This window comes from Podarcis muralis, chromosome 16 (genome assembly GCF_964188315.1).
Source record: "Podarcis muralis chromosome 16, rPodMur119.hap1.1, whole genome shotgun sequence".
Lineage (NCBI taxonomy): Eukaryota > Metazoa > Chordata > Lepidosauria > Squamata > Lacertidae > Podarcis > Podarcis muralis.
Window position 1 is genome coordinate 2,738,261 of NC_135670.1, and position 18,903 is coordinate 2,757,163.

Below are 18,903 nucleotides of genomic sequence, written 5' to 3' on the forward strand. Positions count from 1 at the left end.
TAGCGGCTTTAAGAAAAAGGAAAAACTCGCAAGAACTCACAAGACGTTTCGTCTTGCGAAGCAAGCCCATAGGGAAATTCGTCTTGCGGAACGACTCAAAAAACGGAAAACCCTTTCGTCAAGCGAGTTTTTCGTCTTGTGAGGCATTCATCTTGCGGGGCACCACTGTACTGTACTTTTTCGCTCCATAAGGTGCACCTGACCATAAGGCGCACCTAGTTTTTAGAGGGGGAAATCAAGAAAAACAAATATGCGCACAGCCTGTCCGCTTCTCCCAGAGCTTCTCGGGGCTGTCGGGGGGAGCCCGGGTCCCCCCCCCCCCAGCCACAAAGAGCAAAGCCAGCGGGATCCCGCTCGCTGTCCTGGCTTCCTCTTTAGCTGTGCACAGCCTCTCCCGGCCGGAGAGGCTGCGCGCAGCTAAAGCAGCACCCTTTAAGGAGCACGCGGCTCCTGCGGGCTTTTCTACGAGGAGGGAGAAGGGACTTTTGCGGGAAGTGGGGGAATTCCCCCACCTCATAGAAAAGCCCACAGGAGCCGCGCACCCTTTAAGGAGCGCACAGCTCCTGCGGGCTTTTCTACAAGGAGGGAGAAGGGACTGACTGGCCGCATCAATCCCTTCTCCCTCATGGGGAAAAGCCCACAAGAGACGCGCAGAGCTTGTGTGTGGCTCTTGGGGGCTTTTCCTGCCTGCCTCCCCCCCCTGCATTCGCTCCATAAGACGCACACACATTTCCCCTTACTTTTTAGGAGTGTCTTATGGAGCGAAAAATACGGTACTCAGATCCAGCAACAGTGCTGGGGAAGGGCAGTAGATCAGGGGTGGAGCACCTGCTCTGAGTGCAGAAGGCTTCAGGTTCAATCCCCAACCGCATCCCCAGGTAAGGATGGGGAAAACTCCCTGCTTGAAACCCTGGAGAGCTGATACTGGTCAGTGCGGACAACACTGAGCATGATGGACCAATGGCTTGAATCGGAATAAGGCAGCTCTCTTTGGTCCACTTAGGGGGTCGATAAGAAGAATGCCCCAGCTATCTCCCAGGCTGTTTACCTTACTGCCTTTTTAAAAAAATATAATATGTTGCTGCTTGAACTCCAGTTTATGAATATTTTTCTTATCAATCAACTTTTTGTAAGCAGGAAGTTGCCTTACATCAAGTAAGTCTCACATCAAGCTCAATATTGTCCACACTGGCTGGCAGAGCCTCTCCAGGAGATGGAAACTGGGACCTTCTGCCTGCAAAGCAGGTGTTTTAGTGCTGAGCTCGTTTTGCTTATCCACGCTCTCAAACACCCCACACATGTTCTCGTTGTTCCGTCCTATTAGCCCAGCTATGCCAAAAGAACCTTGAAGTTCTTACCATCAAAAACTCTGATTTGTTTCTTAAGGAGAATAACACAATGTAAGTAACTGCGTAATCTATAGAGATGCACTGCCCAGGGCGGGGGGATAATAAACCTCTAATTCTGCCCTAAAATCAGGTCTCCCTCCAGTACATTATTTGGTGGGGTTGCCATACGTCCAGAATTTTCTAGACACAGCCAGAATACTGCAGTCAGAAGCAGTGTCCAGGCGGAAATTGCTGAAATGTCTGGGGAAATCCAGATTTATGGCAACCAATGTCAAAAGTCTAGATTTCCTTAAAAATAGTTCAATAACTTCATATATATTTTTTGAGATTTTGCAAAAAAAAAAAAAAAGAGTTCAGCAAATTTGTGGAGACTCCTAAGTCATCAACACACACACTCCAATTTAGCACATGATCGTTTCTAAACAAGCATTTTGCCTCTCCTTGGAAATATGGTTCCTGTTTCACAAGAGGGGGGGGAGGAGGAGAGAGGAAGGGGGTGGAAATCAATGCAACATCCGTCTTGCCCGTTCAGTGAGCAAACTTCCCCACTGTACTCAGAGCCCGTAAATAAGCTGTCTCATTCCAATTACTGATGAGTAATTTATAGCCACACACACACAGGCTAAAAGTCCCAAACCCCACAAGACCAGATGGGATCTGAAGGCTTCACTGGGTCCTCTGGGAGTTCGTGGGCAGCAGGCCACTTTGGCACAGGCCGGGACAGCAGATGGGCACACGCCCCACGCCTGCAGGGCTGGCACATGACCAGGAATAACTCCGCTTTTCAATGGCTACCGAAAAACCCACGAGGGGTGGGCTATGTTGTGGAGAACGTTCGAAAGAGGCAGCGTGGAGCAGCTCTGGAATGGGGATGGGACGTCCTTGGTTCCTCCTGGGCAGAAGAAGCAGTTGGACAGAGTGTCCTCTGCAACAGAATCACCTTCTCCTGGCTACTTTACTCAGTGCATGGCAGGATGGGACAGCCAGTTGTTTTCGCAGTGGGGAGTCCAATGGCAAAGAAGCTGAAGTCCCCCTGGAGTGGCCATGCAGATAAAACGTTTTGCTGCACCTAGGTCGCCTTCATGCCACACACTGAAAGGACACAGCTTCCCCCAAAGAATCCTGGGAGCATAGTTTGTTGTTGTTGTTTAGTCATTTAGTCGTGTCCGACTCTTTGTGACCCCCTGGACCAGAGCACGCCAGGCACTCCTGTCTTCCACTGCCTCCCGCAGTTTGGTCAAACTCATGCTGGTAGCTTCGAGAACACTGTCCCACCATCTCGTCCTCTGTCGTCCCCTTCTCCTTGTGCCCTCCATCTTTCCCAACATCAGGGTCTTTTCCAGGGAGTCTTCTCTTCTCATGAGGTGGCCAAAGTATTGGCGCCTCAGCTTCAGGATCTGTCCTTCCAGTGAGCACTCAGGGCTGATTTCCTTCAGAATGGAGACGTTGGATCTTCTTGCAGTCCATGGGACTCTCAAGAGTCTCCTCCAGCACCAGAATTCAAAAGCATCAATTCTTCGGCGATCAGCCTTCTTTATGGTCCAGCTCTCACTTCCATACATCACTACTGGGGAAACCATAGCTTTTAATATATGGACCTTTCTTGGCAAGGTGATGTCTCTACTGTTTAAGATGCTTTTTAAGAGCATAGTTTACCCATGCACAAAGCTACAATTCCCTGCACCCTTAAACTACAGTTTCCTGGCTTCTTCAGGGGAAGCTTTAAATATGTTTTCTGTGGATGTGGCCAAAGTGAGGTTGGCTTTCTTTCCATCACCAAAAGAGGAAGCCATGCTTCCTTCATCAGGTCGGGTCAGAGTAGAATTTGCTCCAGGTGCCCTCTCCTTCAGAGGTGACGCCAATGGCAGCTAAATGGGTTGTGGAATGCCTTTCACAAACCATTTGCCCAGTGTGCGCATACAGCCTGCTCTTATCCTGATGAAATCGGTTGCCGTTTTTGTCAAGCCACAACAAAACAGCCATTTTATCATTTTGGATTCATCTGTTTATGGGCAATTCCCCAACCTTACCCTTAGAAAAAGTCATGAAGGATAAGGCTACTAGCCAAAATGACTCTGTTCTACCCTCCCCTGGCGGAGGCAGAATGCCTCTGGGGCTCCCAAGCAGGGAGAGTTGCTGCTGGCGCTCAGGTCTTGCTTGTGGGCTTCCCAGAGGCACCTGGTTGGCTGCTGCGAGGGCAGGACGCTGCATTAGACCCATCAAGCTCTTCTGGTGTTCCTGTGCTGCGGGCGGAACCTGGAACCACTGTCTGCCAAGAGGATGCTCCATCCTGCTTAGGGTTGTCTACACCAACAGGAAGAGGCTCTCCAAGGTTTCAGGCAGGGGACCTGTGCAGCCCTAGCTGGAGATGCCTTGAGGGACTGAACCTGGGACTTGCCATGTGCAAAGTCTACCACTGAGATACAGTGGCCTTGCTTGAATGGAGACTTGGACATCGGAAGATGCAGCGAGAGTCGTACCCAGGCCAGTTCTGGGAGTGTTGAGAGTTGTCAAGAGGTCCCTAGTCTCCTCCCATAGCCACAGTTCCTATACAGTGGTACCTCTGGTTAAGAACTTAATTCATTCTGGAGGTCCGTTCTTAACCTGACACCGTTCTTAGCCTGAGGTCCCACTTTAGCTAATGGGGCCTCCCGCTGCCACCGTCGCACGATTTCTGTTCTCATCCTGGGGCTAAGTTCTTAACTCGAGGTACTACTTCCGGGTTAGCAGGGTTTGTAACCTGAGGTACCACTGTAGTGGTTTAACAAACAAACACTCTTTCACAGGGAACTCTGGGAATTGTAGCTCTTAGGGGAAAGGGTGTGTGCCTCCTAACAGGTCACAACACCCTTAAAAAACTACAGCACCCAGAATCCTTAGGGAGCAAAGCCATGGCTGTTGAAAATGACATCACTGTCATGTGTAGTGTGAATGGGACCGTCTTCTCTTGAGTTCTTTCTGCTTGCCGGAAGGCTCAGGGATGAGGCAGGGAGTTCCCAAAGACTTGCACAAGCAGTTTGGAGAAAAGGGGACTCCTGCTGTTTTTCCCCTCCTTCACATTACAGAACAAGAGGAATCCCGTTACTCTCCCAGAGAGAAGGAGACAGACAGGAGAGTTGCGTAATAAATAATAATAATAATAATAATAATAATAATATTTTATTTATTTATACCCCGCCCTCCCCAGCCAAGGCCAGGCTCAGGGCGGCTAACAAGCAATAATAAAAACAAGTTGAATGAATACAACTTAAAAACAAGATTAAAATACAACATTAAAACATTGAAACATTAAAATGCAGCCTCATCACAGGAGGAGAAAGGAAAAAGAAAGAGGGGGAGGGAATCAAATTGGCTCCAGGCGGAACAACTCTGTCTTGCGGAAAGAAATCAGATCCTGCAGGGCCCTGGTCTCATGAGATAAGTGCGTTCCACCAGGCCGGGGCCAGTGTTGAAAAGGCCCTGGCTCTGGTTGATGTTAATCTAACTTCCTTAGGGCCCGGGACCACTAGGGTGTTGCTATTTATGGACCGTGAGGCTCTCCGTGGGGCAGACCGGGAGAGGCAGTGCTGTAGGTACGAGGGTCCTAGGCTGTACGGGCAAACACTGAAGGCCAACACTCTCTCTTTTGCCCAAACATTTGCTAGCCGGACTCTATACCAGTCGAGGAGCAGAAAGACATGCCAGGGCGTTCCAAAGCCCTCCGTCACGAGGCACAGGCACCCAAGAGGGGACCCCCCAGCCGGGCTGGTACTCACCACAAACTTCTCACCATTCTGTTCCACATGCTTGTAGGTGGGGATGGAGATGGGCACCGCCTGCTTCTCAGTGTAGTCGTAGAACGACTGGCCCAGAGAGTCGTCGCTCGGGTCGAGGTTGTCGGCCTCGTGGGGGGGCACCGACAGAACCGTCAGGATCAGCTCCTTCTCCCCAGCCCGGATCAGGTCCACCACTTGCTTGTGCGTCGCCCCTTCGACGTTCACGCCGTTCCTGGCAGAGGAGAAGGGGGAGACGGTTGTTCCACAAGCTTGAGGCCGGCGCCAACGTTATTGGAGTCAGCAATAGCAAATAAAAACGGGTGCAGAAACTGAAGCGACAGAACAGCTCTAGGATTTGAAAATCAGAGGAAAATAAAGGGACAGGGGGCTGTTAAAATTCAGGACTTTCCCTGCTGCCTCACTTCTGGTGTATCAGACCCCTCTTAAGACGTGTAAAAGGCTGGGAAGAGAAAGGAACAATCCCTGGCCAGAGTTAGGATGAGCTATTCTCTTTTGTGAATGGTAAGGGATAAGAATTACTTTTAAGAGAGGACTTCGTATTCTGCCTGTTCTATTTCTATTTTTTTATAGCAGCTATTTTATCGTATTATGAAAAACTTTAATAAAAATCTCATTACAAAAAAGAAGTGTGCCTAGCTATTGCTTGCCAACATCATTTAATAATAACCTGGGTGGTGTGTGGATTTCAAGATGCTCTCTGCTGCAAGCTGTGCAGACTCCTTTCTTACAAACTTCCACTTGGAAATAAAAGGAGGGTGGCAACATGGGATCGGGCCTTTCTATACTTGTGGGGTGCTCTCCCCAGGAAGTCTCGCCTGGCACCATCTTTTGGAAGCTCCAGGCAAAGACTTTTCTCTTTGCCTCGCCTTTCGGCCCTTGATTTGAATGGTGGCACCGTGGCCTCTCTGAGTGGGGTGGGATGAGTCAGTCCGGATCTGTCTTCTTATCTGTGATTTTAGACTGTTGTTGGATGTTCCTAACTGGTTTCAATGCAAGTTGATCTGTGTCACTCCGTGAGAAATGCAACTAACAAATCTTATAAATAAGCCTGCCATTGAGGGCTGCTAGATGTCCTTTGCTCTGATTCTTAACTTCTTCTCTAAGCCACTGAGCCACTAGCCCAGAAACCTATGCAGTACAGTGGTGCCCCGCAAGACGAATGCCTCGCAAGACGAAAAACTCGCTAGACGAAAGAGTTTTCCGTTTTTTGAGTCGTTCCGCAAGACGAATTTCCCTATGGGCTTGCTTCGCAAGACGAAACGTCTTGCGAGTTCTTGCGAGTTTGTTTCCTTTTTCTTAAAGCCGCTAAGCCGTTAATAGCCGCTAAGCTGTTAATAGCCGCTAATAGCCGTGCTTCGCAAGACGAAGAGACTCGCAGAACGGATTAATTTCGTCTTGCGAGGCACCACTGTAAAGACGATTTGGTGGAAATATTTGGAAAGTGATGTCTATGGGGAGGAGGTGCATTTAGAGCAACCTGACTTCTCTCTCTCTCTCTCTCTCTCTCTCTCTCTCACACACACACACACACACACACACACAATGATGGGAGCTAAGGGGGCAGCAATTCTTCAGGAGACACCTTGCAGCTCAGACTAGTTACTGACTTAAGGCTGAAGAACTTGCCCCCCCGCCGCCCTGTTCAATGCCATTTACAAACTCAACAGGAGCCTGTCACATCCCGTTTAAGGTGCACGCGGGCAAAATCATTTGGGAACTTGGGAAGGAAATGTTTTGTAAACAGAGCCGTGCGGGAGGCGGGGGGGAAGGCAACTTTCTGGCTCTTGAAAACGCAGCACACACACACACACACACACTTCCCCCAATAGAGAGGAATTTCCTTCTCCGGGGACTTTTACTTGCAGAGAACAATGCCTCAAAAGTCCAGAGGAGCTTGGGCGAGCCTGAATTCAGAGAGAACATTGAGCTTGAGGGGGAAATCACCCACGGGGAGCCTGAGACATTTATCTTCAAAACAGCAACAACAACAACAACAACAAAGCAATAGGCAGATTAGAAGCCTGTATCCTTACAGCAGCTACTAGACTGTGCGTAAAATTGTTAATTAGAGGCACTGAGTCCCTGCACATCTGTGGCTCTTGGTCTCCATCCAGAGCGATCAAGAGAACAGGCAGGTCGTCCATGTGCCCCTCGCCAGTGGGAGGGGGGGGTGTCGTCTGCAGGATAGCAAGAGAGCCATTCCCCAGCTCCGTATATTAAGAGTCCAATTCACCAATGCAAGGCCAAATGAGGAACAGGAGGTGTGGAAGGGGGAGACCTCCAAGGTAAAGAGACAACCATTGCCAGAGAGCAAATGCGGTGTAGCCGTTAAAAGGGAGTCAGACTAGGACCAGGGTTCAAATCCCCCCTTGGGCATGAAGCCCACTGGGAGTGACCTTTGGCCAGTCATTGCCTCTCCATCTAAGCTCCCTTTCAGGGTTGTTGTGGGGATTAAATGATTAAATTCACGTATGCCACCTCAAGCTCTTTGGCGGAAAAAAGTGGGGTGCAAATGAATAACTAATTAACCACAACGCAGGGAGGTTTCTAAAAATGTGAAGGCCACCCAAATAAACAACAGGAGGGGAGGCAGAGAGATTTTCTCCAGGCCTTTGCATGCTTAAGAGGCTGCTCTACCGCCACCACCAAGACTTGCTATGTGAGCTGGCAGAATCTCTTAACCCCTTGGAGAACGGGCAGTACAGTGGTGCCTCGCAAGACGAAAATAATCCGTTCCGCGAGTCTCTTCGTCTAGCGGTTTTTTCGTCTTGCGAAACAACACTATTAGTGGCTTAGCGCTATTAGCAGTTTAGCGGCTTAGCAGCTATTAAAGGCTTAGCGGCTTAGAAAAAGGGGGGATCGGGGGGGGGGGAATCGCAAGACTCGCAAGACGTTTTCGTCTTGCGAAGCAAGCCCATAGGGAAAATCGTCTTGCGAAGCAACTCAAAAACGGAAAACCCTTTCGTCTAGCGGGTTTTTCGTCTAGCGAGGCATTCGTCTTGCGGGGCACCACTGTATGGAGGACAGCAAAGCATCATAGGAGAAATCATCTGCTTCTCTGCTTGTCTTCTTCCATCCCCTCCCCAGTTCACAACTGAGAAGACTGGAGGGGACAGGAGCAGAAGATGTGGGCGGGCGGTGCCAGCATCTCAGGGGCCTTCCCTAGAACCCCCCAGAGCCAGAAGTGTCCATGTACCACTGCTCCACGGGACGCGGGTGGCGCTGTGGGTTAAACCACTGAGCCTAGGACTTGCCGATCAGAAGGTCGGCGGTTCGAATCCCCACGACGGGGTGAGCTCCCATTGCTCAGTCCCTGCTCCTGCCAACCTAGCAGTTTGAAAGCATGTCAATGGCAAGTAGATAAATAAGTACCGCTCTGGTGGGAAGGTAAACGGCAGTTCCATGCGCTGCTCTGGTTCGCCAGAAGCGGCTTAGTCCTGCTGGCCACATGACCCGGAAGCTGTACGCCGGCTTCCTCGGCGAATAAAGCGAGATGAGCACCACAACCCCAAAGTCGGCCACGACTGGACCTAATGGTCAGGGGTCCGTTTACCTTTACCACTGCCCCACATACCCCAGTGGCTACCTTGACCTCTGCTGCTGTGTGGGTGGAACAGGCATGAAAGAGAGCCCTGGGAATCCTGAAGATGCTACTGTTCTCTCGCTAACAGCTTGGAAGGAGAGCACTGATCTGTGGTTAAGAACTGGCACTGTGCCAGGCACTGTGCGGAACATGGCACTGGCAGTCTTTGCCCCCAGAGGGCCCACAATCTCAATGACGGACAAGGTGGGGCGATGGGCTCAGTGGCAGAGTACCTGCTTTGTATGCAGAAGGTTCAATACCTGGCGGCTTCTCCAAGCTCGGCTGGGAGAGACCCTCTGCCCGAAACCCTGGGGAGCTGCTACCAGTCAGTGTAAACAACACTGAACAAGAGGGATCAAGTGTCTGGCTCAGCGTAAGGCAGTTTCCTATGTTATCTGCTAGACGATGGGGATATATGGCAGTCCAAAAGAGGCTTTGCCTTTGGCCGGGGGGGGGGGGGGGCAGGTGGTTTGAGGGCAGGAAGGAGGAGAGTGTGTTCCCAGTTTTTAAAGGGAGCCAGACGGCAGGAAGTGTTCAGGCAAAGCAAGTCGAAAGGGAGGCTGAAGGTGTTTCTGTGCTGCAGAAGGAATACTGAATCCTTGTGGCCTCTCTTTCTTTCTTTTTCTCTCTCTCTCTCTCTCTCTCTCTCTCTCTCTCTCTGTGTGTGTGTGTGTGTGTGTGTGATGAACAAAAGGGAGAGGGTGTTATTCGCTTTCCCTTCCAGTTGCAGACCCCTGGGCCTCAGGAGCCCCTCCACAATCTTCCCAGGGGGCTGCCACTGAAAAAGGGAGGCTGGAAAGCCCCTGTGCGCAAACAGAAGATCGTACGGGGACCTTTGGATCCCAGCCACAGGATATAAAACTACAAACGGAGCCAGCGCAAAGTAAGTCTGAATGGCTGGGGGAGAAGCAATGGGAAGGCGGGATATAGACACCAAACCATAAAATTCATCGTTAAAAGTCCTTCCTCCGAGGTCCTAAAACAAGAAAGTCAGAGGACAGGGGTTTTTTTAATAAACGTATAGGATTTGCACTGATTAATGTCTTTGCCAGCCTACAATGCTAAACCACAGTGTCCACGTTTTCAGAAAGCACTTGCCAGGACTTCAAGATGGAAAGACAGAGGGTAGGAAGCTGATGGGCTGAATGAAAGCTCAATGGGTGCTAGCAAGTGGCGCACAGAAGCCCTGCTGCCTCCGTCAAGCCAACCATTCGCGTAGCCCAGAGCTATCGACTCTGGCAGCTGATGTCTATGGTTTCAGGGGAAAGGATGGGACTACCTGGGATGCTAGTCCAGCCAGGCAAAAATCATGCCCTGCAGCACACCTACAGCAAACAGGTTTCACATTTAAGACCGGGGCAGGGGCTTTTTAAGCCTTCTGGGCAATCTTCCAGGGTTTGCACACCATGAAAGTGGGCAGAGGATAGATAAATTTTATCTTCGTATAGTAAGCTAGTTTCTACGCACACCCCTCTCTATCCCCCACCCAGGTGAGCAAGTCACACCGTGAGAGTTCAAGGGCACATTCAGGCCAGGCAAAGACACTCAAGGAGGGTGCAAAGCAGGGCCAGCAGGCAAGGGGAGGATTGTTACAAGGCCTACGCCCTGGCAGAGCCTCCAGCTTCATTTAATACATACAGGCACAAAATATCCACGCCAAATCTTGCACAAGGCAGCGTCCCACCTGTGAATCATAAAATCATAGCACTTTAGAGTTGGAAGGGATCACAAGGGTCATCTAGTCCAACCCCCATTGGCCAAGAGTGACTGGGGCAACCCAGTCAGATGGGCAGGGTATATGTAATAAATGTAGTACAGTAGTAAGGTAAAGGGACCCCTGACCGTTAGGTCCAGTCGCTGGCTGACTGGGGTTGCGGCACTCATCTCGCTTTACTGGCCAAGTGAGCCGGCGTACAGCTTCCGGGTCATGTGGCCAGCAGGACTGAGCCGCTTCTGGCGAACCAGAGCAGCGCACGGAAACGCCGTTTACCTTCCCGCCGGAGCGGTACCTATTTATCTAATTGCACTTTCGAACTACTAGGTTGGCAGGAGCAGGGACTGAACGACGGGAGCTCACCCCGTCGCGGGGATTCGAACCGCCGACCTCCTGATCGGCAAGCCCTAGGCTCTGTGGTTTAACCCACAGCGCCACCTGCATCCCTTAGTACAGTAGTAGTAGGAGGAGGAGGATTAATGCAGGAATCTTCACCTTTAAAGTCACAGCTGCAGGATGCAGTGGGGAGGAGGCTGTCAAATCTGGTCTTGACCACACAGGCCCGAGAAAACTGACCACAACAAGCGAGTCTGTTTTCAAAAGGCTCACGTCTGCCAGCACATTGGGTGCACACCCTGACCACAGTTCCCTCACAGACCTCCAAGGAGGAGCACTGGCTTTCTTTTCCCGCTACAGAACTAAATTTAGCTGTGTTTAATCGGTTGGCAAGATGGTTGGCTAAAAGCATCTAAAACAGTTTATTCAACAGTTTAAAGAGTGGTGGGTGTCCTGGCTCTCACGCCAGCAACATCCCGGCTAAATGGACATTATCTGCTGCTGAAATAAATAAATAAAAATCAAGGTGTGAGCCAATCCTAGGCTTCATCCACAAGGAAACTGCCTGCCCGTGAACTAGAGATCCAAATTTGTGTTTTACTTTAAGGGCCGTGCCAGCGCAAGTTCATTTCAAAAGAGTAAAATAGCTTACAATCTGAAAAATTGCCACTGAAATGACTTCATCTGTCCGCTGTCACTCATCCCCCAGATCATTGGAAAGCTAAAACCATTGCAGAATGTGAGTTCAGCACATGACTGGAGACCATGCTCCAGGTGAGACAGGGCTGGCTGTGTGGGAGACGGGTCTCTCTCAGTGGCAGCACCAGGATGACGCAATTCCCTTCTAAGGGAGGCTGGACTAGCCAGCAGTGGGGAGCCTGGACTCAGGACGCCGTGGCCCTTCCGATGTTGCAGGATTCCAACTCCCACCTGCAGTCAGGTTTTTAAAAAATTGCTCTGCCTTGTTTTGCTGCCATTTATCTAAGAAGACAGTTTAACCTTTATGCTACAGTCTGAAGGTACATGGGGCTTTTGCAACCCGACTGAAGCAAAGCTGTTCCAGGCCTAGGTGGAGCCAATGGGTGTACCAGGGTCGTCAATGGGGCACTGCTGGGAATGCGGCCCGTCTGAAAACTCCCGGGTGCCTCTGCTAGGAAGCGAAGACAATACTGAGCTGGAAGTCGGCTTGGTGTCAGACAGCTTCTGATGTTCCCGAGATGCAACCTGTGCCCTCCTTTCTCTCCCCTTTTGCAGCTAAACTCCTTGTTCCTGCGTTGACACGCACAGCTAAAACGTGGAGGCGGACATGAGCAAAGCCAATCTCTGCAGCAGTCAGCTGGGAGCAACAACCAAAGTCACACTTTGTAGAGTGAAGGAACTAACTACACAAGAGCGCCTTTGCTACGTCAGCTGCAGCCACCCCGAGGGTCAGACCCAGGGGCAGGGAAGACACACCCCCCCCCCCATCACAGGACAGCACTTGGGCCAGGCGGGGAGAGATCGACACAGAACCAGTTCCCTGGAGCTCACCTTGCCAGAATGAAAGAGTCACTGGGTGCGTGCATGGCTAATTAAGAACACGGCGCAACTGCCCCTTCGACCCTGGGGATGAAGCTGCTGGTCCCTGGCCCCGATCTGGCTCCCGACCCTCCCATGGCATCTCCACATGCCACATCGGAGGGGACCGAAAGGCTAGGACCTTTTGCAGTCAGGTCTCCATGGCAACCCAGCTGGGAACAACCAGCAGCGAAAGCCAAGAGCTGCAGATCTGCGAAAGGGAGAAGCACAGAGGGAAGAGATCGCCAGCGGCCGCTGGTGCTACCGCTGCCTCTTTTTTAAGTGAATGAATTAATTGTTCGGGTTTGTTGTGCTTCAATTCTCTTCCTTCTTATGGAAGAAAGGGAAAACAAGCACCAGGGAGTTGCCACGCTCTGAATCTCGGGGACGTTTCCTGGTTCTGGCCCCTGGGACCTGAAATCTGTCCCTTCCCACAAGGAACCTCTTGTTGTTGCAGCAGACCTGCCCTGTCCCCAGGGAGGATTGTTTGGAGAAGGAGAGCGATTCCAAACTGAGGCCAGGCCAAGCAGATCTGTGGATTTCTTTCTTTTTTTTTTTATCTACGGCAGTGCGGGAGCTTGGACATCATCGTTATTATATTTATTTATAACCCGCCCTTTTCCCTAACGGGACTCTAGGCAGCTTACGGATAAAAACAAGAACTGCTAAAAACACAGAAAATTTCAATCATTAAAAGACAATTAAACACTGAAAGAACTAAAACTATCTAAATATATGAAATCTGTTTAAAACATGCATGCTGTCGGGGGGGGGGCTCTATCTATCCCTCCCCAGGCACAACTGTACAAGATCAACTCTTGCAATCAGCGAGGAGGGTAAGGCGAGTGGACTGGACAGGCCTGGTATAAATAATGAGAATTTGGCAGCCTCTCTCTTCCCGCCCGCCCTTGCCCGGTTTCAGCACAGCAGAACATCCTGCCTGCTTGCTCTCCTGTTCAAAGCATTAGCCACCGACCGACCGCCAAGACACTGGCTATCAGGAAGGCCCAGTGCCGGACTGGGGGCTGCCGCTCGATTTGCTTTGGCCTATGGAGCCAAGGATAGGACGCGGGTGGCGCTGTGGGTTAAACCTCAGCGCCTAGGACTTGCCGATCGTACGGTTCAAATCCCCGCGGCGGGGTGCGCTCCCGTCGTTCGGTCCCAGCGCCTGCCAACCTAGCAGTTCAAAAGCACCCCCGGGTGCAAGTAGATAAATAGGGACCGCTTGCCAGCGGGAAGGTAAACGGCATTTCGTGTGCTGCGCTGGCTCGCCAAATGCAGCTTTGTCACGCTGGCCACGTGACCCGGAAGTGTCTGCAGACAGCACTGGCTCCCGGCCTCTAGAGTGAGATGAGCGCACAACCCTAGAGTCTGGCAAGACTGGCCCGTACGGGCAGGGGTACCTTTATCTTTACCTTATGGAGCCAAGGGCCCCTCACTTCTCTTTTCTCTCTGCAAATTTCCCCACGCCTTGGTGAAAGGTGGCTGGCCTTTGGGCAGCCGAACATCCTTCAGGTCACTGGTTTATGACCCACCCTGAGAATGAGCTGAGGAACGGAAACAGCGGGCGGGCTCTGCCACGATGTACAAAAAAGCCCCCTTCACTGGGCATAATGTGCTTTCATCACTGCCAAGTTGTGCAGGCGGTACCTTCTCCCCCCCCCCCAATCTGCATTTTAGGCAGAAAGTGTGTTTTATCAGTTTTCATTTCTGTGAGCAGTCATGACTCCTGGTTCTTGGGGGGGAAGGTGGGATGTATAAAAATAAATAAATAAAAGGAGGAGGAGGAGGAACGGCAGCAGCAAAGCACTTAGTTCAGTAACTAATAGGCAGCCAGCACAGATCTTTTGTCACTGGTATAAATTCTTTCAAGTGCACTGGTATACTTCTCAAGGTTGTGGGAGTCAGGGGAGGCTGGTCTATGACACCAATGGGGCACTGCCACACCAGCCTCCTCCAAGCCCACCGGCCTGTCTAGCCGCCCAACGCAGCGCCTTGCCTGGGGAAACTGAGGCACAGCAAAAATGCGCTCCCAAAGAAACTGCACGCCAGCCGGATCTCGCACAAGCACATTTGCTTCGGCTCCGGCAGATCCAGAATTCTCAGCACGGGGGAATTTCAATTTAACAAGCCTCCTAAAGACGTCTGGTGCTGGCGAGGCACCTTCCAGCGCAGGCCAAGCCCTGCCAGCTATTTCCTTTGGGGAAACAGCCTGGAAGCAGTCCAAGTAATGGAGCAAGAGCCCCGCGAGGGATTTGCCCGCACCGCTTTCCTCTCGCATGCTTTCGCGTAATTTGTTTTGTTTCAATTAGGAAGTCTGCAACAAAGGAACACAGTCTTTGCTCTTTTGGGAAGAGCTTCAGCCACTAAACCACACTGCAAACGTTATGGGGTCATGCTGAAGGTGGTTTCGGAAATTAAATGAGAACAAAAGAACATGGTTGTGAAACTGTTTTAAGAGGGTTAAAAACATTAATATGATGGTTTGTATTGAAATAATATTAATTTTAAACAACCCGTGCTTTGAAGCACTTGAAAATATCAACACCAGAAACTATAGAGAGATGCTGCCAGGTACATCTTTATGGGCGGTGAGTTCTACATTCTTGGGGCCACCACTGAGGAGGCCCTCTCAAGAGCCACTCCCACCCCTCAAATGTCTGAGGGCAACAGAACCACCAGGAGGGTCTTTTTTCACCGATCATAACCCCCAGGCTAGTCTGTACGGAAGGAGGCACTCTTTCGTATACTTGTGGCCCAAATCGTTTAGGGCAGACTTTATTATGCCCATTTCACAGATGGGGTACAGGAGGCCAGGAGAAAACTAACCTTACCCAAGGCATTTCGTGATTGGCCAGAACTCAGGATACCGCCCCCCTCATCCCAGGGAGGATACAGTAGAGGTAGAAGAGGTGCAGAAAAGGGTAACAAAAATTATCAAAGGACAGAGCCGTTTCTCCACTGGGGAAAGGCTAACATTGGGGGCCTTTTCTTTCTTTTTCTTATAAAAGCGTCTAAAGGGCAGATAGGTAAGACAGAGTTTAGTATCATTATTAAACGGTATAAGGAAGCAGTCTTTCCCCCACTGAATGCCAGAGTTCTGAATCACCCAAAGAAGCTGAATGACAGTAAGTCCACAAAGGGAAAGGTACTTCTTAAAACCTGTTAATTAAGCTGCAAAATTTACCTAAGGCCACAGATTTGGACAGCAGAGATAAAAAGGTCATTGGCCATGATGACTTTATAGAGCCTCTGGGTTTAGGGACAGTCTATCTCTGACTACCAGCTGCAGGGGATTGACAATAAGGGAGGGCTACCATCCTTCATAAGGACACGGATGCCACTGAGCCTCTTGGGCTTGCCGATCAGAAGGTTGGCGGTTCGAATCCCTGCAACGGGGTGAGCTCCCGTTGTTTGGTCCCAGCTCCTGCCAACCTAGCAGTTCGAAAGCACACCAGTGCAGGTAGATAAATAGGTACCGCTCTGGCGGGAAGGGCCAGAAGCGGCTTAGTCATGCTGGCCACATGACCCGGAAAAACTGTCTGCGGACAAATGCCGGCTCCCTCAGCCTGTAAAGCGAGATGAGCGCCGCAACCCCAGAGTCGTTCACAACTGGACTTAACCGTCAGGGGTCCTTTACTTTTTACCACCCTTCATACACTATTTGTGAGCTTCTCGGGCAGGGCGGGGGCGGGGGGAGGGAATCCAACACTCCACTTCCTGAGCAAGTACAGAAGCACCCACAAAATGCCGCGTCCTAATGCAGCTATTTTTTTTTAAGTGCTAAGACAGCCCACAAGACAGAAATATTTTGGCCTTGCTCACTCTGCCGATCCCTTCACTGAGCCATTTTCTGGTACCCTCTCCCAAGCTCAAGCACTGTGAAAATATCCCAATGTAGACAGGGCACCGCCTTGCTTTCAGAGACCAATTCTATGCCTTCGCCAAGCTTTGCCTTCCCCTCGGCTCATTGATACCGTGGAGAAAGCAGGTAACTAACGGCTGCCATCCTCAGCTGGCTTTAAGTAACGCTCCCTTAAGGGGCGCGGGTGGCGCTGTGGGTAAAAGCCTCAGCGCCTAGGACTTGCCGATCATCAGGTCGGCGGTTCGAATCCCCGTGGCGGGGTGCGCTCCCGTTGTTCGTTCCCAGCGCCTTCCAACCTAGCAGTTCGAAAGCACCTCCGGGTGCAAGTAGATAAATAGGGACCGCTTACTGGCGGGAAGGTAAACGGCGTTTCCGTGTGCGGCTCTGGCTTGCCAGAGCAGCGATGTCACGCTGGCCACGTGACCCGGAAGTGTCTGCGGACAGCGCTGGCCCCCGGCCTCTTAAGTGAGATGGGCGCACAACCCTAGAGTCTGGCAAGACTGGCCCGTACGGGCAGGGGTACCTTTACCTTTACCTTTAACGCTCCCTTCCTGTCCGGCTGAATGCATCAGGCAGATGTTGCAAAGCGTTCAGATGTCCAGGAGCGTCGCTGCCTCTGACCGTGGACGCAGAGCCTAGAAAGCCTTATCCCTTGTGACTTTGTCCAATCCTCTCTGCCTAACCCTAAAACCACCAGGGTGGTGTGGCCTTAAAGATGCAATCACTGTCACAAATCCTACAAGGGACAGTAAGGGACCTCTGCTGGGGCAGGGCAGGGATCAAAGTTTCCCAGATCTTGGGCACTGGTGGTGGAGGAAAAGGAAGGCGTCATCTTGCCTCAGGTAGCTTTGCCCACACAATAACTTTTTCAAGGTGCCTGACACCCTCCTATTAAGAAACCTATCCACTCTACAAGGAGGTGATGCCCAGAACGCAGGAATGGTTTACGATCCTCCCTCAAGGGCTTTCAGCTGATAGCGGAACAGTAAAAAAAGAAAGAGAAACCAAGAAGGGGAAGAAGGAGAGCGGCCAGGATTTATGAGCCAAGTCACATTTACTGGCACGGGTGTGGGAGCTGGGGGACCGTTGCTGCCAATGCCACTCCAGAGCCACCGAGCAAGACTGCAAGGGAATATCGTCATTCTATCTGGTGGGGGACCTTACTAGATCCCCCCACAGTGCACAGAAGGGCAGTTCTGTTATCAGAAGCAACTCGGAAAGAACAGAGACCCTCCACTTTGTATGCTCCCGGCAGCAGCTCCGGCAAAATTAAAAACCAGCCTTTAAAGGACTGGTATCTTTGTACTGCATGATAAAGAGTTTAGCTTTTGTTCTGTTGCACAGGCAAGCGGGTGACCTCATGATTCGCTGTGTGCAACAAGGACAGGATGGGAAGCAAAGGAGCTTTCAAGCAGCAGGGTTCAATATTCTGGCTGCCAGGGCAGTTCAATCATCTCTGGAGGGAGGGCCAGGAAGGCTCCTTGTCTGGAAGCTTATGGATGTGGGAAGCTGTCTTATCAGGCAGGCCACTGGTCCCCTAGCCCTGTGTTCCCCAACCTGGTGCCCTCCAGATGTTTTGGGCTAGGACTCCCAACAGCCCCCAGTCAGCTACTGGGGAAGGCTGGCCTGGCATGTGCAATCTACTCCAATGCCCAAGGGCAAAGGCTTTCACCAACCCAACCTGGAGATGCCAGGGGACTTCTTGCATGCAGAATGTGAACTCTGGTGACTTTGCTCTGCCTTTGTCTCCGCCCCAGTGTTGCTGGACCACAACATCCATTGGCCCTACCAAGCAGGGATGATGGGAGTTGTAGTTCAGCAACATCTGGAGGGCCAAGACTCCTCCCACACCTGTCCTGGCCTCCTTCCCTCTCTTCGTCTCCTTTGCTCCGCTTTACATAGTGACTCAAAACTTCTGTTTTTCCTTCTTGGTGTTCTGAGGCAATTCCTTTTCCTTCCCATGGGCTAATTATTGCAAAGGTTCTACTTTAAAAGAAACACTCTGACCCCTCCAGTGAAAAGGTCCCCCCTCCAAATCCCCTCTTCTCTCTAAATTTTATTTTTTAGACTGCAAATGGGCAAAGAGGTGGCACCAAGGTTTGACCCCGGCATCTCCGTGTATGGTGGAGGCGGGATCTCTCTGAAACTCTAGAGAGCTGCTGCCAGTCAGTGTAGACAAAACTAAGCTAGATGGATCAAGGGCCTGGCTTGGGTTAAGTCAACACTTTCTCTCTGCTGTATGAAGGGGCCAGTATGCCTTCTTCCTGTCCAGTGCCCAGAATGCTTTAGGCACTTTTGCAAGTTATGAATTTTGGGGATGAGGATTACGACGCCTGCTAACGATTGTTCCCCACTTTGCCTAACTGTAGGGACGCGGGTGGCGCTGTGGGTTAAACCACAGAGCCTAGGACTTGCTGATCAGAAGGTCGGCGGTTCGAATCCCCGCGAAGGGGTGAGCTCCCGTTGCTCAGTCCCTGCTCCTGCCAACCTAGCAGTTTGAAAGCACGTCAAACTGCAAGTAGATAAATAGGTACCGCTCTGGCGGGAAGGTAAACGGCGTTTCCGTGCGCTGCTCTGGTTGGCCAGAAGCGGCTTAGTCATGCTGGCCACATGGCCCAGAAGCTGTATGCCGGCTCCCCTGGCCAGTAAAGCGAGATGAGTGCCACAACCCCAGAGTCGGCCACGACTGGACCTAATGGTCAGGGGTCCCTTTACCTTTACCT

At 51.2% G+C, this 18,903-nt stretch overlaps 1 protein-coding gene across 1 annotated transcript in view; it reads right to left on the reverse strand.

The window, feature by feature from the left end:
* The window catches only part of SNX27 (sorting nexin 27), a 41,746-nt gene that overhangs the window by 14,462 nt on the left and 8,381 nt on the right, over window positions 1–18,903 (reverse strand). Inside the window, exon 2 of the mRNA XM_028709275.2 lies at window positions 5,105–5,336. Coding sequence (XP_028565108.2) covers window positions 5,105–5,336 — 232 coding nt within the window. The remainder of the gene's footprint in view (window positions 1–5,104; window positions 5,337–18,903) is intronic.